General features: G+C 50.3%; 1 protein-coding gene across 5 annotated transcripts; it reads right to left on the minus strand.

Annotated features, from left to right (window-relative positions):
- Nucleotides 1-1,505: 1,505 nt before the first annotated feature.
- On the minus strand, nt 1,506-19,577 carry DNAJB12 (DnaJ heat shock protein family (Hsp40) member B12). Of its 5 annotated transcripts, none has more exons than XR_006518906.2 (10): nt 19,351-19,576; nt 11,839-12,019; nt 10,407-10,552; nt 8,110-8,295; nt 7,915-7,994; nt 6,768-6,877; nt 5,109-5,281; nt 4,419-4,564; nt 3,303-3,348; nt 1,506-1,757 (listed from the first exon to the last, which is right to left on the minus strand). XR_006518906.2 is itself a non-coding variant. In XM_014840271.3 (10 exons), exons 1-9 carry the CDS (start codon nt 19,481-19,483, stop codon nt 3,319-3,321), a joined length of 1,137 nt encoding a protein of 378 aa, XP_014695757.2. In that variant the 5' UTR covers nt 19,484-19,577; the 3' UTR covers nt 1,506-1,757; nt 3,303-3,318. The 5 variants fall into 5 exon arrangements, 3 of the variants coding, with proteins under 3 accessions (XP_014695757.2, XP_044612806.2, XP_044612798.2); XR_006518900.2 differs by having other exon boundaries at nt 4,413-4,564; XM_014840271.3 differs by having other exon boundaries at nt 4,467-4,564; nt 19,351-19,577.
- Between the last annotated feature and the right edge of the window lie 6,981 nt (nt 19,578-26,558).

Raw genomic sequence — 26,558 nt, forward strand, 5'->3', positions numbered from 1 at the left:
TGCCCCGCACAGCCCGTGGACACCTTTGTCATTACCGGGAGACAGAGTGCACCCAGCTCAAGCCTCTCAGATTAAGTCCCTTTACCTTAGCGTGGCGTCTCCCCCCTTCCCCCTTCTGGGCTCAGGTCTCCCACCAATCCACTCGGCATGAGTAGGTTTGATCTCCTTGAGGACAGTGAATCTGGGTTCAGCAAATGTTTGCAGAATGATTGCTTTACTACAGAGACCCCAAAGACATGCACAGCTTCATGGAGACTCTTGAGCATCGCCTTCCCTCCCCCAAGCCTCAGCTGCCTGCTCTGGGAAATGGGCTGACTTGCTCAAATCACAGGATGTGACATCTGGTAAGGAATTCTGAGTTGCTCCAGACTGATGCTGTGTCAACAGCCTATTACCCGAGACTTGGCACTGCTGTGTGCCTGCCCTAGACAGCCAGGTGACTTTGCCCAGGCGGCTCAGGGTGGGGATGTTATAGTCGGGCCGGGGTGTGTGCTCCTTGCCCTCTAGAGTTCCCCTCGGGAGACCTGGGGGCAGCCTGGGACGAGGAGATTAGTTGCCAGGGAGCTTGGATGGACCAGTGGCTCGTTTTGCCACTTGACAGTGGGTGGGGACATTTCTCAAAGGCTCTTTTTTGCTGCAAACAATTGCATGGAGTCTGTCCCGCCCCTTCTGGCTCACTGAGCCACACACTGAGGGCAGGGGGATGGGGTGGGTAAATGGGGGTGGCTGGCGACGCCTCTGCCAACTGCAGCTAACAAGTGGCGGCTAGCTGACCAGGCAGGGCAGGCTGTGGTGACCCTGGGCGGGGGCAGCCAATGAGCTCCCGGGCTGCGGTGGCACCACTGGGCAGCCCGCCTGTCTTTGGCTGGAGCAGCAGCGGGAGGGGCCTCAGGCCGCCAGTCAGGGACGCCGGGCCCTGTCTCTGGGAGGCCCCGGCAGATCTGCAGCTCCATTCACGGGAAGCTCTACTTGAGCTGCCACATTTTTAACTTTTCCAATCTCCTGGGAGAGGAGGGCTGGCTGTGGGGGCAGTGTGGGAAGGATGGCTGGCAAGACTGTGCAGCCAGTGATGGAAAGAAACTCAGAGAACTTTTCCCTTGCTCTGGACTTGGAGTGGGCTTGAGCTCCAGGCTGGGGAGAGGGGAGATTCTGAATCCTTTTGCTCACAGCAGGCCTCATGGGATGGAGGCAAGGAGCAGGGACGGGGGAAGGAGAGGTTGGTGATCATGGCTGGGGTTAGCTCCTAGGACTGGTGTCAGGGACCCCATCGTCCTGGCCTAATTGGGCCTTGCACCCCTACAGCCACCCAAGCCCCTGACCCTTTGCCTGGATAGTCAGCCTTGGAACACTTGTGGCCTAAGTGGCTGTCAGCTGGGACAAGGGGTGAGAGGAACATTCAGGCTTCTTGCCAAAAGCTCCTTGTGGTACAGGCTGGACAGTGTCAGCAGCAACAGGTGCTTGTGCCCACCCAGCCCCCTTGCTCAGTGAAGACCCACCACAGCCAATCACATAATAAACATATTTATAGATGTACAATTTCAGAATTCTAATTCACGAAATACAGCTTCTCAGGGGATCCTTTAGGATCTATGTTCTTATTGCACATGGCTCAGCCCGTCTAGGGACATCAACCGAGACCAGACGGTTGGGGTGGTGGAGGCAGAGCGCCAGGGCCACCGTGGGTGGGGCACTCTTGCCCATGTCCAGTTCTTGTCATCTCTCTGGGATGGGGTGGCCGCTTCATCACAGGGCAGGACCTTGTTCAAAAAACCAGATTTGACATTTCTTTACAAAGCTTTCCTTCCCAGCAAGAATCCTATTTGTGGGGGGACTTTTAAAAGAAAGAGCCAAGAGAGACTTTGGGAGGATGGTGATCACCTCCTGGCTGGCAGCTTGGGGAAGTAAGGCTTTGGAAGGTGGCAGGCTCAATGACACCCACCACCAGAGGAAAATTTGGGAAAGACGGTAATTCCAAAAGGCTCAGTATAAACTGTGGGAATAAATAAAACCTCCCTCCCCTCCCCCGACAGCAACTGCTGTTTTGAGAAAAATCCTCATTTGAAGGTGAGGATAAGAAAACTCTTCTGGTTCAGGTGCCTCCTTTGTCCACACGCAAGAGAAGGCTGGGTGGCATCAAGTCCATGAGGGGTGGAGACAGGTGCCCACAGGCACGGACTTTCTTCCCAAGTCGGCTGCTGCCCTGGGGTCCTGGGCACCACCCGGTTGACTCTTGGAGGAAGAGCCTTCTAGAGTCCTTGGTGCACGACTTAGGAAAAACCAGTGGCAACAATGGAGTTGTGCCCTGTGGCACCTATAAGGCAAAACTGACTTAGGGACTAAGGTGGGGAGGTGGTCAGGCTGAACATGGCCGCCCTCTCCAACCCTGCTGTTCTTTGTGGCAGGGGGTCACAGGGCTCCTGGGCACCAGGACAAAGAGCCCACCTGAGCTGGGCAAAGCTTGAGGTGGGTGGTCTCCCCCCCGCAGGCTGTCTGCGGCCTCTGCCAAGGCTCAGAGCTGACCTGGCCCTGGGGCACTTTCTCGCCCCACAGCCCACTCCCCTCCAGCTCAAACACAAACCTGGCCACTCAATCAAAGGTTTTCCACAGATTTACATTATCATGATTACTGCTGCCATCAAAAACAGGCTTGGGTCGAGGGGGACTTTAAAAGCTATGACCCGACTTTCCTTCCACTGTCAGCTACAGCTCAAGTCTTGTCTTTGAAGGACCAGGTTGCCTTCCTCAAACAGGCCACGTTTTTTAAAACAGGGAAGAAATCAGCTAAACAACTTAAATCCCTGCATGGTTTAAAAAGTAGACTATATATATATATATATCTCTATATATGCTATTTACATATAAATAGATATATATATACATACACATGCATCTATAAATTACATTCTATGGAGACTTGTCTTTCCTCCTCCTCCTCTCTATCCTTGGCCAGCACGCCTCTAACTGCCTTCCACTGAGAGGTGACTGGTGGTGGTTCCTGGGAGGAAGAAGAAAGGCAGTTGGGTGCCCCCTCCTCCAGCCCTTCCCACAGACTTTTGCTGCCAGTTTTACATTCTACTTTCGTTGCCATGGTTTCTGTATCCTAGGAGAGAGCCAGTGTGAAGCCTGAGCCTCTGCCAGCCTGGGAGGAGGGGAAGCAGCCCCAGGGCAGGTTTTCCTGTCTGTGTCCTAAGAGCTTTCTGCTTTTACTGGGCGAGAGAGAGGGCAGTTGTGTGTCGTTCGGCCTCCAATCCATTTTAATTTTTTTTCTTTTTATGTCTTTCCTTAAATATCCAGTCCATCACCTTGGCTCAGCGCATGTCACCAAAAATTCTCCAGGGATTTCATGGTCTGGGGAGGAGAGTGGTAACAGTTAGCTCAACGATCATGGGCCCGGAGCCTCCAGTTTAGCCCACCCAAACAAGCAAACTTCCTCACCCTGTCCTGCCCGCCTCAGCCCCACCCAGTCTCCCTCCTGCAGTCGGGTTCACTCTCCTGGAGGCGCTACAAATGGCCTCAAAGCAGAGTCTGTGGCTGGATCCGTGATGAGGGGACACAGGCAAAGGAAGGGTGGGCAGGGTACCAACACAAAGAAGAAGCTTGACAGGCTCTGCCAAACACTCCTCTGGGCTTGGTCCAAGCTGTCCCCTCCGGCAAATGCTGGGAACTGAGCCCACCTACCCACGTGCAGGGGTAAAGGAGGTAGGGAGACTGCCACCAGCATTTTTCCCCATCCCTTCTGTGCTGAGGGCTCCGGGTTGGATCCTGAACTCAGGACCTTCTGTGCCCTTCCTCAGACCACAGGCGAGATGCCTCTGACTTCCAGGCTGCCAGGTGCAGTAGATTGGAGAGAGTGCTTCTGATCCCACCAGGGGGCTCTGGTCAGGGTGCACAGGCCCCCCCTGCCCATTGCTGGGCTGCCCATCCATCTTGTTCCACTTCCTCCTGCCTAGAAGGGCTCTTAGCCCACCCATTTCCACATAGTTCTTCCTCGTGTTGGGCAGGGAGCATGTGTGGGAACTATCTTGGGCCCAGCAATATTTGGTGGCCTAAATACCAGGGCACAGACAATATTCTGCAGTGACTTGATGGCTGGAGTACAGCAAGGAGGCACGAGCTGCTCTTAGCAGCAGCCTTGGTTCCCCTTTCTGCCTGGCTCTTGGGTACCACAGCTGCACAGCCAAGGAGAAGGGCAAGAATGGGTGGAGAGCAGCACTGGAGGGCTGAATCAGACCTTGGTTTCTAAGCACATCCCAGAGCTGCCGTCACCCTGCAGGCTGGAGGTCAGCCTGGGGACAAGGATTCTGTGCCATAATCACTAGACTCCCTCCTTCTCTCCCTCCCACCCTCCTCTGCCTCATGACTAGGGCCAGAACTGCCAGGAGTTGCAGGGCAGAGGAGGCCCTGGCTCATACTTGGACCTCGGTGGTGTGGCTGGCCCAGGACTATCCATGTAGGGAGGCCTGCACCTCTGATAGTCGGTTACAGCTCGGGGTACCCATCTTCTGTGCTTTGTGGTACATATCTGTGTCGCCGAAGTAGCGGGCCCGGTACAGCAAGCCTTCCTCTGCAAAGCAATGGGGCAGGGTTAGGGCATATCCCAAAGGCCGCTAAGCTGCCTGGCTGGCTGGTGGGGAGAGGTGGAGGGCAGTTACAGGCCTAGGAGCTGGGGCAGAGCTGGCTTCCCTTTAGAGAAGACTGGAGGAGCAAAGACTATGGTCCCACCCTAGGAGAGGGATAGAGGCCCCTTTCTGTAGAGTGTAGGTGAGGCCAGCCAAGGTGAGACCTGTCCTCCTGGTCAGACCTCCCCGGAGTCCCACAGATAGAGCTGGATGCCCAATCAGTGGGTGGCCAGGAGATCTGCTCCAGTCTCTCTCTACATACTCACCTCTGGCAGCCGAAAGACAGGCTGACTACAGTGATTTAGGGGAACCTGGAGGAAATCCCTAGGTGCCCTGGCTCCTAGTCCCCAGGAAACAGGGGTGAGTCCAGCTCTTAGCTGGGAGGTGGCTGGCACAGGGCAGTGCCAGGTGCTGGGCCTGCAAATCACTGGGTGAACAGGGCTTTCTCTCTCCCTGCTCTCAAGCTTTGTCCCCAATACACACACTCACTCTGCTGCTTCTCCTTCCAGCAGTTGTTTCGGAGGTTGGCGATATAATCATCTTCCACATTCCGTTCAACCGTCTTGAGGCTGGAGCCTGTGTACTCCTCAGAGAAGGTGTCTGCCACGTAGTAGATTACCTTCAGGTGGTCAGTGACTCGCTTGTGGATGTGGCCCACCGACCTGGCCAGAAATTCACCAGGCACAAAGTGGGCACAGGTCCCCAGGCCCAGGGGGATGATGGGCCCCCGACAGGAAGTGCCATACAGGTCACAGGAGGAACTGCTTCCCTCCCAAACTAGAGCAGGAACTCATACACTACCCAAAGTGAGGGTCTTGAGAAAAGGCACAGTGTACCTCCCATACGAGTGGCCAGACTATGGCAAGCCCTTCCTCAGGCTCTCTGCTGACCACACTGTTACCCTGGGCCCATGGGGAGAAGCCCCTTTCTGAGAGGCCCTGGCCAGGGAAGAAGGGAGCCTGGAGTGGGTCTGGGCTCTGCCTCTGACGAGCTGAGGGACTTGAGCTCCCTGGGCCTCCCGTTCCTCATTCATGCCCCAAGGCAATCATGGCTGAGGACCTGGCTGCCTATCCAGGAACTCCCAGTCTTGAGTTAGAGGCTTAGGAACAAAATGACAGGAAGGATTCCAAGGAATTGTATCCTTTCGGTTCTTGGATTCTATCTGCCAGCTCCAATCGCAGGCTCCGCAGGCTGTGGGAAGAGCCTCAACACACAGACAGGAGTCAGTGCTCCGGGGAGATAGCCCCTGCCTGCCCAGAGCTCCCTCTCATCTCTCCAGCTGCAGAGAAAAGGGCCAGCTGGCATCAGGCCATGGAGAGCCTGCGCCGGCTGGTGTGGGGCCGGTAGATGGACTCTGTCCCCTGCTGGCTGAGAGGGATGCTGCCAGGCTCCCAGCCAGAGCCAGGCAGCTTGGTGGCAGCAGAGGGCTTCTACCACCAACAGAAGCCAAACACCCACTATGTATCAGATGCTGTGCCAGGTGCTGGAAACAAATGAGAGGAGCTGACACTGTAAAAGGCCAAATAACTTGCCCAAGTTCACTACTGGCAGTTGAGACCATATATTCATTCAACAAACATTGTTGACAATTTCTAATGAGCCTGGCATTTTATGTGTATTACTCATTTAATTTTCACAAGCAAGTAGATGTTGTTATTCCCATTTTATAGATGAGGAAACCAATGCTCAGAGAAGTTATGTAACTTGTCCAGGGTCACACAGCTGCTTAGATAGTAGAGGAGCTGGGATTCAAAGTCACCCTTGCTCTGTCTGACTCTAGAGCCCCTGCTCTATGGCCCCAGGGCCTCCAACCAGAACAGGGGAGCAGAAGTTCATGTCCCAAGGTAAGCAGATAAGATGGGGGGCGAGTATCATGAAGCCTGTGAAATCATATGCAAAATTGTGTACATGTGCAGTGTTCTAGGGAAAAGATCTACAGTTTTCATTGCATTTTCTTAGGGGACTGTGCTCCTAAAAAGATCAAGAACTTCAGCTCAACAGAGAAAGTATATTTTCTTGATTCTAATCCAGTTTTCTGCATGTGATCAAGAAACTGCAGGATGGGGAAGGTAGGCCCCCAATGGGGGCTGAGACTCCAGAGCCCCCATCTGCCCACCACTGGCCTCACCCCCAGCTGAAGGTACTCACGGCCTTGGGCTCAGACTGTAGGGTGGACTGGAGACCATGAGTTGGCTGAGAGCTGACACAAGGATCAGGATGAGGATGGGCATCAGCTGGACAAACACCCCCAGCCCGCCCTGGAGAGAAGAGCCAATGGTCACTCAAGCTGGACCTGGGTGGGGGTGTGGCAGGTGCCACCTAAACAGCCCATAACATCCTTCTCTCCCCTACCCTCCCATAGGTCCCCAAAATACAGAAGCTCCTCCACCTGCCAGCTTCCCCAGATAAAAACAAAATAGCAATTGGTGTTAAATACAGGAGGAAAGTGGGTACATGCATTTACTTGTGAGAGAAGACCAAAATAATGAGCAAAAGTGGCTGCCTCCAGGAGCCTGGGGGACAGGGCTGGAGGGAACTTTCACTCTACACAACTTCTAGAGTTTTGGACCATACAAGTATGTCACCAACTTAAAAACTGCCAGGTTAAAAAATTATAAATGAAAATAAATTTATTCACTGTGTTATAATTTGCAATTAAAAAAACTCTTCTGTATGTTAAATACCCACAAAATAAAAGTTTTAAAAAATGAATAAAAACAGAAGGCCACACTGTTAGAGCAGGAGGGAATCCCTCCGTCTGCCATAATTTTAAATGCTCCGCAGTTGTCTACAGTATTTTAATTTTAGCCAGCTGGCTGTTCTTTAATCTGTGGCATTCAACATGTGTTCAAACATTGTTTTGTTATAGCTTTTGTAAACAGATTTTAAGAACGCAGAAAAGAAGAAGAGTCAGCACCTATGTTGTCATCCTTTACAATTCTCCCATGAAGTTTCACTGTCCATCGCTTGGAAGATGTCACTCTGGCCTTATGAACAAATGGATTGCATAAAGGCCATTCACACGGGAACCTGTCTTTAGTGGAGAAGCTTCTGCAATGTATTTCCCAGCAGAGACCATCTAATCGCCACACCTTCCTGTGGGCAATGTGGAGTGTGGCTCCCTCTGGTGTCGCTCAGCAGAATGGCAAGGGCGCTCTCCCTGGCTGAGAGCTATCGGGCACTGCTTGTTCCAGGATAGATAGCTGGGGATGTCACTCCCACCTCCAGCAGCCCTGCACCCTGGGGTGGGGCCGGGCACCCTCCCCGTGCTCTCCCCAGTGCCTTCCTCACTCACGTCACCCTGGTTCTCCCTGCGGTCCTGCCTTTGCTGGTAGGTATAGCGCATGCGGCCGTTGCTGTAGACATGGACATTACCTGGAGGTCAGAGGGACTGAGTCAGGAGTGGGGCTGCTGGGAAAGAGAGAGGCTGACTCCAGTCTCCCACCACACTCCAGGGAGACATGGCTATGGGGAGAGCGGGCGAACTTACTAGACGGAAAGCCACTGCCAAAGAACATGTTGAAGAGGTCTTCAGGGGAGATGTCAGCCTCAAAGCCACGGTGGAAGTCCCCATGCCCATGGCCGTGCCTGGCTGCTTGGCTCTTGTCATCACCGAACTGGTCATACTGCTTCCTTTTCTCTGGATTGCTAAGTACTGCATACGCTGTGCCAATGGCTGGAAAGGAGGTCAAAAGGTCAGGCCTGAAGATGCTGGGAGTGAAGTGGAGGCTCCCATCCAGCCAAGAGCTCACTTCCTCCGGATACTTAAGTGGTGTGTTAGGAGGCAGGAGTCCTTGGGGTCAGTGGGCAGTCTGTTGTTGGGCGAGTGTGGGGAGGGGGGCATGCAGGAATACCCCTAAGTGAGTCTGGGAAGCCTGGGCTGGGTGGAGGGTTAAGACTCAGGCTCCTCACTCTCCACCTCGTGACAATGGTCCAGCTTTTTCTATGCACCAGGCACTTTACGGGCATTATCTTATTTGCTCCTAATAGCAACCCCATCTCCATTTTACCAATGAGAAAATTGAGGCTCAGAGAGGTTAAGTGTAAGATCACACAGCTCTGGTGTGGCAGAGCCATGGATCAAACCCAGGTGTGTCTTGCTTCAAGTTTGTTCTCTAACTTCATGAAAACCACCAACCCCTGCTCCTGATTCTTCTCTCTTGAGGTGCCCAGTGGGATGGGGATCCCTTTCTGGAGGCTGTGTAGTCTTGAAGTCATGGTGTGACAGAGGGGCCGAACAGACGTATGCTTCCTTGTTGTAAACTGGAAAGCAGCAGGAACTGCTGGGAAGGGCAAATCCCAGTGTTTAGTTGAGATTGCTCCAGTGCTGTAGTGTGGCCTGGAGAGCCCTGGCCTCCATGTGGTCCAGGACCCAGCTGATGTTCCCCTGCCTGGTCCCGGGGCCTTTCCTTTAGAGCCCCCAGGTAGGAAGCCTGTGCCTCCAAGGACCCCGGACCTGGGCCCTTCTCAGTGTCCTGCTCCTTCTTAAGTGGCCCACTCTCTTGAAAGAGTGGGTCTAAGCTGCATCTGCTTCAGAACCTGCAACGACCGGGAATAAGGAGACTCCCCGACCTCCTCCCATTCTGACCAGGCCCCAAGGCCAGATCCAGCTTCTCAGTGTCTGCTGGGATAGGCTGTAGGAGAGGTCAGGTGGAGCAACACTAACCATGGCCACCTTGCCTCCCTACTCCCATTCTCCTTCTCTCTGGGGCTGGCTGACAGGCAGCAGTGGGGGATGATGCCTGCAGACCACCCCAAGCAGGACCAACCCCAAGCGGCCTGGGATGGAGCACCTGGCGCAAGCCCTGGGAGACAGCACACCAGGTCTTTGGGTCTGCTCTGCCATAGGCTCCTCACCTGGCTATGGTCACAGCCCCAGTACTGCACAGCACCCCTCCTGGACCAGGTGGGGCTAGTTGCCATGCTATGTCTCAGAGGGAGGTGAGCCTAAGACTTTGAAGGTCTCGAGGAGTACAAGGTGGGCATAAGAGAAGAGATGTCTGGGAGAAATGTGGAATTACAGTGCCCAGCAACACCGAGCTGGCAGAGTCGGTAACACGTATGCCTGATGGGGTCAATGAAAATATAAAGGATTAAAGGGCAGCTTATGATTTCACCCAGAACTGAAGCACCCATCCCAGAACCAGTGGATCCTAAGGCCAGAGAGACTGCCATGCCCCCCACTGCAGGCCCTGGTGGTGTATTTATGTGTGTGATGTGTGAGTGTGTGTTGCATGTGTTTGTGTTATATGTGAGTGTGTGGGGTGATGGAATGTGTGAATGTGTGTGCGTGGTGTGTGTGTTTGAGTGGTGTGTGAGTGTGGGTTTAGGTAGGGTTGGCAATGGCTTCTGCTGCGGAGGAACCCAGCAGACCAGAGGCCTCTGACCTGGGGCTGCCCTGCCCCTCAGCACAGGAAAACTGTTACTGAGATCCCAAGATGGGGAAGTGCATATGGGTGATCAGGAGGCCTGCTTCTGACTTCCAATCACTGTGTGACATTGGAGAAGCCATCGGTCTTCTCTCACCTCAGCTCCCTTCTTGTAATCCCTGGGGAACAAGGAGGAAGGAGGAAGGAGGAAGGGGAGGCAGAAGTAGCATTATCTGAGCTCTAACAGACTCTGTATGGTTAGGGGTGGCTACTAGGACCTTATTCCTAGGAAGCAGCTCCTGAGCCCATGGGACTTGGGTCCAAGGCCACCTCCTGGAAAAGCTATCTTGGCCCCTTATTCCTTCCCAAGGACAAGAGACAAAAACACCAAAACACTGGGAAACTAGGGCTGGCTCACCTTTGAAAGCTTCAGTGGCGCCAGGTGCGTGGTTCTTGTCTGGGTGGAATTTGAGGGCCAGTTTGCGGTAGGCCTTCTTCAGGTCCTCATCTGAGGCCCCTCTGCTCACTCCCAGGATCTCGTAGTAATCTTTACATTGCTTGACCCTGGGGGAGAGAGAAGAGCGTGGTGGGGAAGCTCTCCATGGGCCCCGGGCGGTGAGGCGAGCTGGGCAAGGAACAAGCAGCGTGGGCACAGCTCTGAGCAGGCTCAAAGGGACCAGCAGGGCATGGCTGACAGCTCCTCCAGGTCAGCTGTCAGACGCCGGGGACAAGGGAACCTCAATAAGGTCTGACTGGGACAGGGAGCTCGGCAGGGCCCAGTGGAAAAACAAAGAATATATGCAGGATTTAAGACGGGGCTGCAGCTGTTTTCGCCAGGCCAGGAACCGTTTCCCTTTGCCAACAGCACCCTCACTAGAGGCAACCTCAGAAGGACTGTCAATGTCTGTCAAGCAGGGACCTCTGCCCAAGGGCAGGTGTGTCCTAAGCTCGGCCAGCTGGAGTCAGATTGCTCCTGGCAATCTGAGTCTTGAGTAGTAACAAAAGGCCAGAAACGGCAGGTGTCTGCTCACCCCATCACAGGGCCTTGAAGACCTCCTGATTCTTGGCCTTTTCCAGGCTTTCCCAGTCCCCACAATCAGTTTCTATTCCCTACGACTAATGGGCTTGTCTGGTCAAAACCCTGTCTGGTCAGAAAAATGCCAATTTGGCTCATGCTTTTATGGCAAATTAGTCATGCTAGGTCACACACACAGGCTGAACCCCAGTCCTGAAGCTTGCTAGTGTCTCCGCTAGCAGTCATGTGGGGATGACCTTGGCGGGATTCCTGAGGCAAGCTGGTGGGGAGACTAGGGGAGAAATGACAGCCAAGATTTCTCCTGAGAAGCCATCTGCACTGATCAGCCTGGTAGTGAGCTGTTCGGTGCAGGGCCTGCCCAAGCCTTGGAGGGATAACTGTCTCCTGTCTCCACTCTGTCCCCCACATACTCTGCTTTCAAAGGGTCTTTGTTGGGGGTGGGGGTGTGGGTTGGGGGAGAATCTGGAGGGGGAGACCAGGCTCCGTCTCTGCCTGACAAACAGAGCTGTGTGAAGAGGGTGGGGCCTGCCCAGCCAGCAGTGGAGGAAGCAGGCGGTGTCAGCATTTCCAGCGTCTGCTGTGGGCTGTCTTGGCGGGAGGGGCCCGTGGAGCCCTGACTCCCACACTATCCCAGGCCCTGGTGGGACACAAGGAGAAGGTACGATAAGCCCTATCACTTGGACCATCTCCGTCTTCAAGAGCATCCCAGGGCCCATCCAGACCACAGCAGATGTGAGCTGGAGGACGCGTTGTGGGAGGCCTTCTCTAGACTTGAAAACTTCCCAACAGCACCAGCTCTGGCCCAGCCCTCTACCTTTTCACCGCTGCTACTTGTTCCGCAGTGTAGCCTTTGGTGCTCTCTCCTCCTCCAGCTTCACCATTGGCCGAGGGGGCATCGGCTCCACCTGCTTTCCTATGGGTCGCACGGGTTGTGTCTGTGGGTTGGGGTTGGTCACTGGCAGACTGTGGTTTCTGGTTGAGAGACTCGATCAGGGCTGTGCAAGGGAAGGAAACCGTTCAGGGCTCCTGCTCCAGCAAGGCCACTGCCTGGCCCTGGGAGAAGCCAGGGCTCCCCGCATCCCACACGCTGCTTCTCCCAGCAAAGCCACTAGCTCCTTCCCTGACTTGGGCCTGTGGGGGGTTAGTGGGATAGTCGCCTGCTTGCTTAGGATCCACAATTCTCAGGAGTTGGCAAGGTACAGGTAATTTAAACTCAGTATAAAAACAAACTATTAACACTTCAGGTTTTTAAAATCCCAAAGTAGTGCATTCAGCAAATATCTTCTGTTGAGTGCAGAAGTGGGTGAATCGCTCTGCAATGAAGACCCCACTCAGCAGGACCATCTGATTTAGCCGGGATTGGTCTGGCAGACTTCCTGGAAGCCTTGGCTTAGCTGTGAAGAGGAACAAGGGCAATGAGTTTGCCCCAGAGGACCAGGGATGGTGAGACTCAGAATAAACATCTGCTGTGCTCACTACTTGCTATTTTTTTACATCTTTCAAATGGCTGGCCATGTCAAATGTCCTACTTCAGTGTCTGGAGTCTATATGGGGTATTAACTATCACCCTCAGACAGGGTCATGGTTATTCAAACTCAAGTCCTTGTTTCTTGCTGACTCAATAAGGAAGGGCCCAAATCTCTGGCAGATGTCCCCTGTGACCATTTATTATAGGCACAAAATCAGTTCCTAACCCCTCAGTCATGCCTAGGGTACAGTGCCTGGGAAACCAGGCATCTGGACCACAGTAGTGATCCAGGACATGTCTGTGCTGAGGAAGGACAGCAGCACAGCCCGGCTGGTCCCCAGCTTCCTTCAAACTTGCCAGGTGCTTGACGGCTCAAGGTACTGTGCTGGGTGTCAGACATGCTCTACTGCGACACACCTGGGTCTTACCCAAAGGGCCTGGAGCAGGGCTTGCTGGGAGTAGAGCACTGGGGCTCAAGTGGACCACTGTGCCTTGAGCCACTCCTGTGATAACTGCAGTAAACTCACACAATCTCACTGAATCAGCAGCTGGGAAATCCCAACAGGAGCTGACAGTTGAGCTTGCCCTGCATGAGGACGGTGGAGGAGCTCCTGCAGCAAACCCTGTGAGGGCGCTTAGAGAGAAGCAATAGTAATGAGTGCTCACTATGTGTTAGGCAGGGCTGGACAACGCGCTCTGCATGTATTAGCTCATTTAATCCTGATGATGGCCTTAGAGGTAGGCCTTATTACCTCCATCCCCATCATAAGGAAGGAGCTGTATGTTTGATCAACTTGCCTGTGGCTGCACAACCCCAGGATGTCCAGATCCCGGAAGCACACTCTAAACTATGCTGCTCTCCCAGACCACACGAGTCTGGCAGGGGGAGCCCCTTCCAGTACAGTCATTACAAGTACAGAAGAGAAGTTAAATTCAGAAAGACCCAGGTTTCAAATCTCAGCTCAGCCACTTCCTTACAGTGTGACCCTAGCCGATCTGTAAAATATCTCTGAATCTCAGTTTCCTCACAATGGGCATATGAGGATAAAATGAGATAATGTGTGTAAGTACCTGGCACACAGACTGACATACAGTAAAAGTTCAAAATGAGCAGCTGCTAACAGTATGACCTGGGCTGATGAACTGGCTGGCCCAAAGGGTGAGGGGACCCAAGATGATGGGGGCTGAGGAGCTCCAGGGCTCAGGAAGGCCAAGTCTCAGCACGCCGCAGGCCCTGGACCCAGTTGTAACTATGAGATTTCAGGCCATTTCAGACTCCAGGTCCATGCCAGGCACCAAGGGAATGTGAAAGGAAGAAACCAACAGATGAAGAGATGCAGATCAAGCTGGGACAGAGGGAGAAGCTGTTTTGCTGGTTTCCTAGGGCATTTATAGAAGTTGTTTATTTCAATTTCCCTGGAAGGCCCAGTGGCCCAGGCTGAGCTAACATACCCTAAGGACAACATGACCAGCTATTCCATTGCCATAGATACACAGGCGCATCATCCAGGATGTGATGGACTCTCTCCAGTAACTCTCAGGGCAGATTCTGGAAGCTTTTCAGGGCAGTTACATGGAGTCAGCCACTCTAATTTCCCTACAATGCAGAGAGAGAGCCCAAAGGGGAATGGATGTGCTCTGGGTCACTCAGAAGGTTCCTACTTGAGTTGGCAATTCAAGATTTCTGGTTGCTGACAAGTAAGTCTCTTGGGGCCTGGAAACCCTCTCCACCAGGCCCATGGGATGTGACCGCCTCATCCTGACTCACTGTTACATCTCTCATGGCACAGTGGCTGACAGGCAAATGTCACAAGAGTAGGAGACAGAATAGCTTAATGCGGCTCTGGAGTTACACAGACATCGCTGGGGTCAATCCTGACTCTGCCCCCTCCTAGTAAAGCTGGCAGACATTTAAAAAGAAGGAAATCGAAGGAAGAGACCAAAGCTGGTGTGGGAGAGGTGGCAACTGAGGTAGCAGTGAGAGCATTTCTATGGCCAAAGCCACGAGGGGCGGCCCCTCCTCAAACCCAGACTGGAGGGTCAGACTGCCTGGGTTCAAACCTGGCTCTGCCTGTTGCTAGCAGAGTCATCTTGGACAAGTGAACTTGGCTTCTCCATGTAAAACTGTGTCTCCCTCAAGAGAGGTGAAAGAGTAAACGAGTGAAGGCATATAAAGGACTTAGCACAGTGCCTAGCAAATAGTGTTATCTGTTACTGTTACTCTATTTCCAGGCTCTCTCTATGTACCTGCAGTGCTCAAAGTGAGTCAGGACAGGGAGGCTGGAGTAGGGAAAGGGCCTGGGGGTGGAGCTAGACAGTTGGGCTCCTTTGTTAATTAGCCATGTGGCCTTGTCAAGTTATTGAATTCCTCAGTGAAGACATGATCCCTGTCCTCACAGGGTTCTTCTGAGTGGTAAATAAGATTCAGTGAGATAAGGTGAATGGAGGGATTGAGTACACAGTGGGCCTCATAAAGTCTGACTGACTTAAAGGGACAATCCCATCCCAGACCTTGCCAATACTAGAACATCTCTCACTCCTAGATCTTGAATGTCACAATCTCCCGGCAACCAATCTTCCCCCCTCCCATGTACTGGCCTTCTTAGCTTGGCCTTCCTGACTTAGCCTGGATTCCAGAGCCAGCCATTTCATGGAACCTTAGGCAGCCTTTGACATGGACCTGGAGTCTGGAATGGCCTGAAATCTCACGGTTACAACTGGGTCCGAGGCCTGCAGAGTGCTGAGACTTGGCCCTCTTAAGCCTTGGAGCTCCCTGGCCCCCACCACCTTGGGTCCTCCCACCTCCCCGCCAAGCCTGCTGCTGTGGCCAGCCAGTTCATCAACCCAGGTTATGATATTAGCAGCTACGCATTCTGAACTCTATGTCAGTCTCTTCTGCCATGTGCTATTAAAGAATCTTAGGCAGCCAACCTGACCTCCGTGGCCAACCCTCTCTTTGTATGCTTGGGAAACTGAGGCCTACAGATGTTCTCATCGGCTCCCTGGAAAACCTGGTACTTTCCACTATTGTTGCTAAGCCCCAGGCAAAGCCAATGGCTACCAAGCTGCCAGGAGCTGAACAGAAAATCCCAGAAAGGGACTGACTGGCTTCACTACCCCTGCCCTGTGACTTCCCAGCACAGGGCCCAGCTACTGCTCCACATTATAACTGTCCAGCCCTTGGTGCCTCCCCATCCCACATCCTGCAGCACAAGTTTTAAGTCCCCTCACATCCTTTGTACTGTGAGGTTCCTCAGCCCTTTAAGGCTTCTCTGAGCCTCCATTCACCCCTAATTCTCCCCTCTGTCTGTCGTTCCATTTCTCCAAGACCAATCCTCCACCCACGCTCTTGATCCTTCCCCTTGCATTTCTTGAATTGTCCTTTTCCCAGGAGGCCTCTGCAGCAACTGACAGTGCTGCTTACTACCTCCTTGACGCACTGCTCCATGGCTACCCAGCCACTGCCCTCTCCTGGGACTGCCTCTTCCTGCTGTTGCTCCATCTCAGTCTGTTGCTTCCTCTGTCTTTGCCCATTGGCTAAGGGCAGCTGTGGCCCATGGTTGTGCCTGCAGCATCCTCTCCTACATGTTTCACACTTTCCCACAGTGACCTCAGCCAGGCACAACTCCAATGAGCTCCATCAGACTGAAGTTATCAGACTTTCAGCTGGAACCTCCAAGCTGACAGCTTCTTTGGAACAACCCACCAGCACCTTGTGCTCTGCCCATCTGTTCCTACCCAAGTTCTTCAGCCTTGGTTTCTTCCTGGTCACACACGCTTAGATTCTGAGTCCCCATTTTTCCTCAGCATCACTCTCTCACAGAGGGCCTGGTACTACTTCCTCTCCAATTACTTCATCCTCATCCCTATTGCCTTATGTCAGGCCCTCATAACTCCTAACCTACTCAACGGGATTATCTCCCAACTAGTTTCTGCCTTGAGTCTCTCTTCCCTCTCATTAACCCTTCATGATATTCTCTTTTAAGAACAGTACCCTTATCTTATCCCAAACTTCAACGGTTTTTTTCACTAACTACAGAATAAAGTAAAAATATCACTGTCCGGCAGGAAAAGATTTCCACAATCTGGCCCCATTCTACTTTCCAACCTTAATCCTCTCTATACTCAAATTACCACCTCCACAGCCTCCAAATCTTGCTACACTCAATCCCTTCCCCCAAACCTCTTACAGCTTTCAGCCTCCAGGTCTTTTTCCCAGTATGCCCTTCTCTGAGACTCTTACCTTCCTGGGAAGTGCAGGTCAAATGCTGTCTCCTGTCTCACTCCCTGAAGGCTTCCCTCACTGTGACCTACCATTATTTTTATGTCCTTGCTACAGCACTCACTATACCGCCAATAATTTAATGTTGAGGAGATTATCCTCCATGCTCCCTACCCTCAGCACTTCCCTCCACCTCACCAGACTGTGAACCCATGGGGGGCAGGGACTGGGTTTTTCACATCAATCCTTAAGTCCTCAGCATCTAACACTGTGCTTAATTTTTATTTAATCACAGTTATTGTTTTATGGCTTGCAATATTATTTTTACTGTAACTTTGTCTCCTTCACTAGACCGTAAGCTCCTCGACGTGAAGGATCATGTCTTACCAATCCTGCTATACCACTTAGCGCCAAGCAGAGGACTTTGCAAACAAAACAAAACAAAAAGTGTTGCATTGAATGAGCGCAAACCTCAAATATCAAGTGTAGACAGTTACCTAATATTTTTTTAACCAAGATTTCCCTATCCCAGGCCTAAATTAACCCCAGGTCCTTGTCAGCTCAGTGCAGGGCTGCAGATGGCACAAGGTGGAAAGTTTACAGAGAGGCAATGAGACCTATACTCGTTCTAGAACAACGCGAATATGACAAATATGCAGCAGGTGACTCTTCTGCCTGAGCAAATTCCAGTGCTTGAGTCCCAGGAAGGACATCTGTCCAAGCCCTTGAACTGCCCCAGGAGGCCTGCTGACAGGAAGATCTCCACAGGCCACGTTGTTACTACCCTTTTTTGGCTACCTGCTCCTGAGCCTCCCGAAGGATCAGAGTCAGACAGAATTCTGAGAGCTGGAAGTCCTCCACCCTACCAAGCCCCCCTCTTACAGAGTGTGATTTATTTCATAGAGCAGCTCCTTGAGCAGGTTATCTCAGGAGTTCTGGCAAATACAGACTGAAACCCTCTCCAAGAGAAGGCAAATAGGCCAAAGATCAACCTGCAGAGTCAGGAGAGAGGAAAATCCAGGTATTCTAGGCCGCCTCTTTCGCCAGTGTTCCCCTTGTTGATTTCACAATGTGGGCAGGGAAGGTTAGGAGGCTGACTGCTACTCTTCAACTTCATTTCATTCCTTTCATAAATATTATAGAATCACAGAACTTTCCAATTTCTAGCTGTGTAATCTTGGGCAAGTCCCGTGCCTCTGAAGTACTTCCTCATCTACGGACAAAGATAACGATCTTTGCTCTTCCTCCCTGATACAGGCTCAAGTTAGAAAATGCATTAGAAAGAGCTTTCTAAACTGAAAACGCTTATGGGTATTATTGTTATTCACATTATCTGTGCCCTCAATATTCCAGATAAGGAAATCCAAGCTCAGAAACATCACATGAGTCAGAATGAGAACCCAGGTGTTCTGATTCTGAGTACCTGCTATATGCCAGACAGTTTACTAAGTGGTAATTGCAGGCACAAACTCTGTATCTTTTTTTTTTTTTTTTGAGGAAGATTAGCCCTGAGCTAACTGCTGCCAATCCTCCTCTTTTTTCTGAGGAAGACCGGCCCTGAGCTAACATCCATGCCCATCTTCCTCTACTTTATATGCGGGATGCCTACCACAGCATGGCTTGCCAAGCGGTGCCACGTCCGCACCCGGGATCTGAACCGGCAAACCCCAGGCCGCTGAAGCGGAATGTGGGCACTGAACGCTGCGCCACCAGGCCGGCCCCAAACTCTGTATCTTTAGTGGACTACCTCTTTCCCCTCTCCAGTTTGGATTGAAAAACTTCTTTGAAGATTTAGGTTAAAGAAAAAAAGGGTTCCTGGGTAGAGCGGGATGATGAGTAGTAGAGACAACCTTACTATTCCCTCCCCCGTTTGGCAGCCTCAGTCCAGGGCCGCCTAGCAGCCTGGTGCTGTCCAGCCGTCCATATGGCCGGCCACTGATGGACTCTTGGGGGCGAGGGTGGGTGGGGGTGGCTGAGGCCAGCGTCTCCAAGGCCATGAGCTCTGAATCTCAGAAGCGGGTGAAGAGGATCCAGGAGCGAGTGAGGAGCCCGGTCTCAAGACAGACCGTCCAAGGTGGTGGTGTGGAACGGGGGAAAAGACAGGCTCTAGTTTTGGGAAGGTGGTCCCTGGTCCTTGTCCTGAGACGTGCGAGGGAGTGAAGATATGGAGACGCCTTTCCAAGCCGTCCAAAGGTCAGAAATCTTTCCCTCTCTAGAACCCACTCCCTCCGTCAGATGAGTTATGTTTATTTTCCTTAACTATAATATTTCCCAGGCCGGCTACTGGACCACCGAATGGCCCCTTGGGAAAAGTAGTTCGATTTCGCTTCCAGGTAAGCTCCCTTCGTCCCGTCTGCCAGCGCCTCTCATTCTTGGGAACTCCAAATCTCAGAGGGTTCCGCAAGTACCCGGAAAACTGGAAATCGTGGTCGCCCCTGTCATCAGGCGTCCAGCATTCCAGGAGGGGCGTGGGAGCGAAAGACTACACGTCCCAGCGACCACCGCGCGTCTCAGTGCGCAGGCGTAGCCGCGCCTCGCCACCCCTCCCCCTCCTTCAACTGCTCCCGTCGGTCCGTTCCCGTATTCCCCCCATCAGTTCCAACGTCCCTTCTGTCTCTCCGGCACCTCACACTCACTGCGAACTCGCTGCGTCGGGTACAGCCGTTGCGCCTTCTCCAAGAAGCGGAGCGCCCGCTCGGGCTGGCTGCTCTGGATGGCCTTGAGGGCGATGCTAATACAGCGCTCGGCTTCATCTTTGTTGGATTCCATGGCGGAACCAGAGCGCGGAACCAGGGAGGGGGAGGCCGGGCGAGCGAAGGGCTGCGCCAGCGGCCGGCGCGTCGCGGGCAGGCGGGCGCAGAATGATGACATAAACCCTTCGCCCCTCCTTTTCCGAGTTTTGAGTGAGATTCGAGCGAGGGCGGAAGCGCTACCGTATGTCTTCGAAGACGGGGACGTATAAGAGAGGTGTTAATAAGGGTGCATGCCCACATTCCTGGAGCCCTGTGGGTCATATTCAGAGGTCTTAAAGTTGAGTATGCTTGCACGTTCTTGGTAGTAACTGTGCGTTTGAGATGAAGGTCATTTATTTATTCATTCAACAGATATTTATTGAGTACCCGCTATTTGCCAGGCTAGGTATACAGTGGTGAACCAAACAAAGCCCCTGCCCTCATCGAGCTTACATTCTAGTGTGTGCAAGGGGGTGGGGAGACATCCGATAAAGAGAGATATTCAGATAGTGGTAAATATTGTGAAGAAAAATTAAGAAAAGATAGAGTGGGAGGTGCTATTTTAAATCGCTTGATATGAGAAATCTTCTCTCAGAAGCTGTCACTTTAACAAATCTGAATTCAGGAAGGAGAGCAGGTATTCCAGATGTGACTATCTGGAGGAAGGGTGGTCCAGGAAGAAGGAAGAGCAGATACAAGGGCTCTGAAACGGGAATTTTCTTGGTGAGTTATTACAGGATCAACAAGGAGAATACACTATAGGGAGCATGTAGGATTTCAGTATAGAGTGGAATCCAGTTCTGTCAGCCTTTCACACCCAGCACTCCAGTGAAGCAATCTTGTCAAGGTTACCAATGACCCACATCACCAAATCCATTCGTCATCTCTCAGTCCTTACATTACTTGGCCTCTCAAGTGAGATTTGGTAAGAGGCTACTACAGGTGAGAGTTAGAAGGCTACTATTATAATCCAGGTGAGAATTAATGGTAACTTGGATAAGGGCAATGGTGGAAGTGTTGTGAAGCAGTAGAATTCTGGATATATTTTGAAGGTACAGTCAAACCAATTTTGCAGATGTGTTGGATGAGGGATGTGAGAGAAAGAGTAGTCAAGGATGATTCCAAGATTTTTGGCCTGATTTAAGTGGAAGAACAGAGTTTCCATTTGCCCAAACTGGGAAAACTGGAGGAAGCCTGTGAGAAGAGCAGTTTAGTGGGGGAATATTAAATGTTTGATTTAGAGTGTGTTAAGTTTGTGATGCCTTTCAGAGTCAAGTGGAGATGTAGAGTAGGAAGCTGTATATATGTACTGTTTAGGGAAGAAGGTGGGGCTGGAAATATAATTTTGGAAATTATCAGCATATATAAATGATATTTAAAGCTGTGGGGCTAGATGGGCAAAAGAATACAAATGGTATTTAAAGCTATGGAACTAAATGCACCAAAGTGAGTGTAGATAGGGAAGAGTAGAAGTCTGATTACTGAGCCCTGTGACACCCCAATATTTAGGCATCTGGAAGAGAAGAATCCAAGAAGGGAGAATGAAGAAGCAGCTTGTAACGTAAGAAAATGAGTTATTTCAGAAGCTGAAGAAAGCAAATGTTTCAAGAGGCAGGGAGGGGCCAAACACTGGCAAAGCAGTGTGAGGACTGAGAAATGGCCAATGGGTTTTACAATTTGGAGGTCAGTGGTGAACTCGACAAGTTTGCTCTCAGTGGATAGTAGAGGTGGAAGCCTGACAGGAATGGATTTAAGAGAATGAGGAAGAAATGGATTGGTAGTGGAGAGGGATGTGGGTAAGTTTTGTGTTTTTTTCCTTTAAGATGGGATATATTATAGCATTCTGTAATATTTAATTGGCCAAGAAATTTTGGTAATTAAGGAAAGAGAGGAGACAATTTACAGGAGTAGACGGGATCTGTGGCACAAGTGAGAGGATGGCTTTGGATAGCTGCATGGACAGCTCATTGATTTTCAGGAGGGAAGGCAGTGTGGCTAGGTGTACTGTGGGCCAGCTGGTAGATTTGGAAGTGGGAACATGAGGAAGTTCTTTTTAGGTAGCTTTTACTTTTTTAGAGTAATAAGAAGCAAGCCCATGGCCTTCTTGGTTACATGCTCACTCCTTGGAAATTTCTTCACATCCAACCTTCCTTTCCATTCCCACTGTTCCCTTCCCAGTGCAAACTTTTATGATTCCAAGCTGGCCTGTTAGAATATCCTGGGGGGGGAGGTGGTGGTGAAGAAATCAGCCCCTCCCTAATAATACAGCTGTATACTTAGAGGAAGTTAAGGTCTTCACAAATTGATAGGTCCTTAGTATGTGTTAATGGATAAATACTTGGACGCCTTTTAAGTAGTCTCTCTGAGGTTTGTTGACCTAGGACTGCAGTGTCCATCTTCCCCTCTCCTGCTAAATATCATGAGGTCTCCTCTTCCATTTCCTGAGTATCATAAGACTCCTCTTCTCGGGCTGACCACAGGTACTTCACTTTGTGAAGAGGGTACTCATGTATGAAAGAAGGCCTGTACTTTTGTTGTGTTAAGGAACTGGACTGTGATCTCCTGGCTATTGGCTGGTAAGCCCTCCTCTCCTTTCATGCAATGCATATAAATGACACAATCTTATTTAAATGTTGAGTCTGCAGTCAGTAATTTGGCTTGGTTGGCAAGGTCTGGAGCAGTAAGGATCTGGAGAGGCGGGTGGAGTGTGTGTGGTAGGACCTCTTTATGCCTTGTTTTTGCAGTCTTCTCCTTTCCTCCCCTCTGCTGCTGCGCTCTTTCTCTGAACTGTTTTATTTCAGAAAGGCTTTGTTGTTTCAGAAGGGATCACAGACTGAGCCTGAATGCTGGTCTAATCAGCCTCCATATTATCACTCCCTACCTTTCTTATAGATCTCAGTCAAATGGGGTCTCTTGTTTTTTGTCCTGAGGCAATTTGACTTTCTATGGTCTTTGTACTTTCTCAGTCCAAAGGCCAGGAAGAGAGGCACATTCCTGCTCAGTACATGTTAAACATTATAGCCCTTGGTCTATAAATTTTGTTTAAAAATGGATCTTGTATGCTAGGGCTGACTGAAATTACAGTTTCTCCCTCAGAGTTCTTGAAATCAAAATGTCATGATATTGATCTAAGGAAAAAATCAGAAACTTCTATTCTGACTAGCTGGAATCAGGGTATGTGTGGGAGGATGAGGCTTAAAAAGAGAGACAAAATCCTTAATTGTCTCCACAGATATCCACAAGTCACTGGGAAAATGATTCTCCAAATAAATCTCAACGTCTCTCATTTTGCTCCTAGAGCTGAAACTGCCCTTGCATTAGGTGACCACCAGCAGCCAGAGTTCTCTTCTCTGGGGACACCAAGAATTCAGTCTGACCTTAACATGCTTTAATCTCCCATTGTACCCTCCCCATCTCTACTAAGATACGTTTCACCTTGCTCCTGTCTATCTGCCTGTCCTCCTTAATAATCTTTTCCATCTATCCAAGTCTAACGTCTTCAGGGCTCAGCTTAAACTCTATCTCCTCAGTGAAGAGACAGAATTAATTTCATCTGTTGTCTATACTGAAAGCCAGGCACTCTGCAGAACTTTAGGGATTCAGAGATGCACCATGAATAAAGGACAGAACCTGATGTCAGGGAGCTCAGTCTAGTAAAAGAATTAGAGGACAGTGTGGTACGTACAACAGTGGGATTGTATGTAAGCTCAAGGAGGCTCAGAAAAGGGAGCTGCTGGTTGTGTGTAAAATTGGAAAGGCTTTCTGGGGTAGATGACATCTGAGCCAGGGTCTGAGGCTGAGAAAGGGCCTTCTCCTCCACGAGCTCTCCCTGCTTTGAATTTCCATAGCACTTAAGCAGGGCACCCATCTTCACTGCCCTGCACAGTTGGTGTCTTTTGCTTGTGAATGTGTTTACATGCAGTCTCCAGCTAAACCAAGATGGAGATCTTGCTCTCATGTTCCCTGTGGCCTGAGCACAAGGCCTGATACCTAATAGTGGCTCAATATATATTTGTTAAAAGAATAGAATAAATGAATCCCAGAGGAAGGTTTTTCTCTCCCCAAACAGTTTATCCAGAGTTTCCCTGAGCTAGCCAGGGGGATAAATTCCTTCCTAAGGCTTCAGGAAGAATTCCCAAGCCAGTGGAGCGCCCTCCGCTCCTGTCCTTTGCTCTTTTGCTCTCTGGCTCCCCAGTGTCCCCTGCTGCCTCCAAAGGCGACCTGCCAAGACCTCCCTTTCAGAGAGCTCCAGGCTCCAAAATCTCTTCCTGAAGAAACTACCCTTATTGATTAAGCAGTAATATACAATAGAATACCATGCAGCTGTGGGAATGGTGGGGAATGAGGCTTTCCAATGTATGCCTTTTTTGTGTTTGATTTTGGAAACATGTGAATGTTTACCTATTAAAGAAAAAACAAAAACCTAAACCTCACATTGAAGATGATGAAAATTCACCCAAGAATGTGAATGACTGATAATTGAATTTTCAATTTGAGCTTCAATAAATTATTTGTTGAGTGAACACATGAATATTTCCCCTTAGCATCCCTGGATCTCTACTTCAGTCCCTTGCTCTGTTTCCTTCTACCTAGAGGAGGAAGAGGAGACCTTGACACCTGGGGAGGGCCAGAGCTGGAGGCTGGACAGATAAGGGCACAGGGCACTTGCAGCCTTTTCTAACAAACTTGTACAGGTTCTTTGATTCAGTCTTTTCACTTGTGGTCTCTATTCCCAGCTTCCCTTGGGGAAGAGAAGGAGCTGGTTTTAGGAAACTGATTCAGACTTCATGTGTTCATAGTTAGTTGGCCTTGAAATTGGGAGAGCCCAGGTTTTTTGGTTTTTTTGGGCTGAGGAAAATTCGCCCTGAGCTAACATCCATTGCCAATCTTCCCCTTTTTTCCTTTTATGTGAGCCACCACCACAACATGGCTGCTAACAGACGAGTGGGGTAGGTTCCCGCCCGGAAGCAAACCTGGGCCACTGAAGCGGAGCGTGTTGAACTCAACCACTAGGCCACCAGGACTGGCCTGAGTTCAGGTTTTTTTAGGAGATTCCCAAACCATATCTCCACCCTAGACTCCTTGCCTGTGTCCAGACTCATATCTAACTACCTACTAGATACTCCTACTGGGATTTTTCTCAGGCACCTCAACATGTCAAAAGATTGCCTCATCATCTCCCATCCAAACCTGGTTCTCTCAGCCTCCCAATCCCACTGAAGAGCACTACCATACACCTAGTTACCCAAACAGTCTGGGTTTCATCCTTATTCCCTGTCTCTTCCCATCCTTCAGTTTCTAAGCCCTCACCCTTACCCCGCAGGGCTGACCTAAACATCTCCCAAGTTGGTTAGTGACTCTCCAACTCTGCAGCCACTCCCCTAATCCTGGCTTCCAACACCTGTTATTATAGCAGTCTCCAACCTGGATCCCACTCCAATCCATCTGTGGCATTGCAGGCAGAGTCATCATTCTAAAATGTAAAGCTCATTATGTCATTTTCCGGCTTAAAACCCCATGGCTCCTAATTACCAGTAAGATAGAAGTCCAAACTCCTTATTGGGGCTGACAGGTCTTATTTTCTTTATCCCTCATATAAATCTGGGTTTGGTACTTTTTGTCATAAGTAGGTTTTTAACTACTGATTCAATGTATTATGTAGTCTATTCAGATTTTTAATTTTTTCTTGTGTCTGGTAAGTTATATTTTCTAAAAAACTATTTCAAATTTATTGGCATAAAGTTGTTCACAATATTATTTTTTAAATTGCTGTAGTATCTAGTTATATACATTTTTACATTTCTTATTTTTGCTGTTATGTTTTTGTTTGGGTTTTAATATGTTCTTTTTCCAACTTTATGAGGCAGATGCTTAGCTTATTAATTAATAATAAGCTCATCTTCTGTAAATAAGTATAGAAGTTGTTAAGAAGTTTATGTTTCCCTGTAGCTGTGTCCCACAAGTTTTAATATCTCATATTTTCATTATCATATTCAGTTCTAAGCATTTTAAAATTTCCATGATTTTTTTCTATAACCTGTGAGTTATGTGTGTTTTAAAATATCCAAATGTACTTTTTACTTTTATTTTTTGTGAATGACTGCCATCTTAATTAATTCTTGGGTCACCAAGTCACTCCCCAGTCTGTACTGATACTCCCTAGAACTTCACTTCCCGGAATGAAACGTGCTTTTCTGACCTTTGGACCTTTGCACACTTGGTACCCTCTGCCTGCACACTCCTCATTCCCCCTTTGCTAACTCCTACTCAACTCTCAGGTCTCATTTTTTTAATTAAAAAAAATCATTTCCTCTGCAAGCCTGCCTTGAACTTCCAAATCTGGATTAGATGGCCTTTCTGTTAGTCTAAGTGCTCTCCCAGCAGCCTGTATCTAACCGTATTGCTTCTTTTCTGTTTTCTTCACTAGAATGCAAATTCCTTCAAGACCTTGTTCAGTGCCTGGCACACAGTAGGTGATCAGTAAAGAGTTGTAGAGTGAACAGAGTGACTCATACCCTCTCACTTGCTGGTAAAAATTGCCATTCTGGAGCCACAGAGAACAATACATAAGCATTGCTCCTCTCCTCCCCTTGATTATAGTTATATCCACAGTGTCTCTCTTCATGGTTATGGTCCATCTCTGGCTGTTCATCCCACCTCGGCCTGCCCTATGCCACTCAGGTCCTTGGGAGCCCTATTCTTCAGAGCAGGGCTGGGGCTAGGCTGGCAGCCTCCCCTCCCCTGCTCCAGGCCAGTGAGTCCCTGCGCTGAGCCTTCTTGCCGGCAGGTGGCACCTGAAGCCTGAAAGCTGAACTCTGACTCTGCTCCTTCCTTTCATGAGCTGCTTGTCAGGAGCACATAACCTGCTTGGGCTGTGGGGCTTGGAGAAGATGCTCTGGCTAGGGGACCATGCTTCTGTGCCTTCCTCCTTGTCTAGTAGCAGTTGTTACCTGGACCTCTCCTTTGTCTCAGAGTCCGATTCAGTTCTAGCGTGTATATGCTCCAATCAGAGCTAAAACTAGGTAGGACACTAAAAACTATCAGAATGATCATTTTTGAGGACTGTGCATGTTCTTAAGCCCCTTTTCTTTAGTAACTCCCTCTTCAGGTTC

This window comes from Equus asinus, chromosome 2 (genome assembly GCF_041296235.1).
Source record: "Equus asinus isolate D_3611 breed Donkey chromosome 2, EquAss-T2T_v2, whole genome shotgun sequence".
NCBI lineage: Eukaryota > Metazoa > Chordata > Mammalia > Perissodactyla > Equidae > Equus > Equus asinus.

Coding starts and splice junctions, on each gene's coding strand:
- DNAJB12 (XM_014840271.3), bottom strand. CDS start 19,483: ATGGAATCCAACAAAGATGAAGCCGAGCGCTGTATTAGCATCGCCCTC. Junction 10,553..11,838: donor CAAGTAGCAGCGGTGAAAAG/GTAGAGGGCTGG, acceptor TCTCTCCCCCAG/GGTCAAGCAATGTAAAGATT. Junction 7,995..8,109: donor TGGCAGTGGCTTTCCGTCTA/GTAAGTTCGCCC, acceptor TCTGACCTCCAG/GTAATGTCCATGTCTACAGC.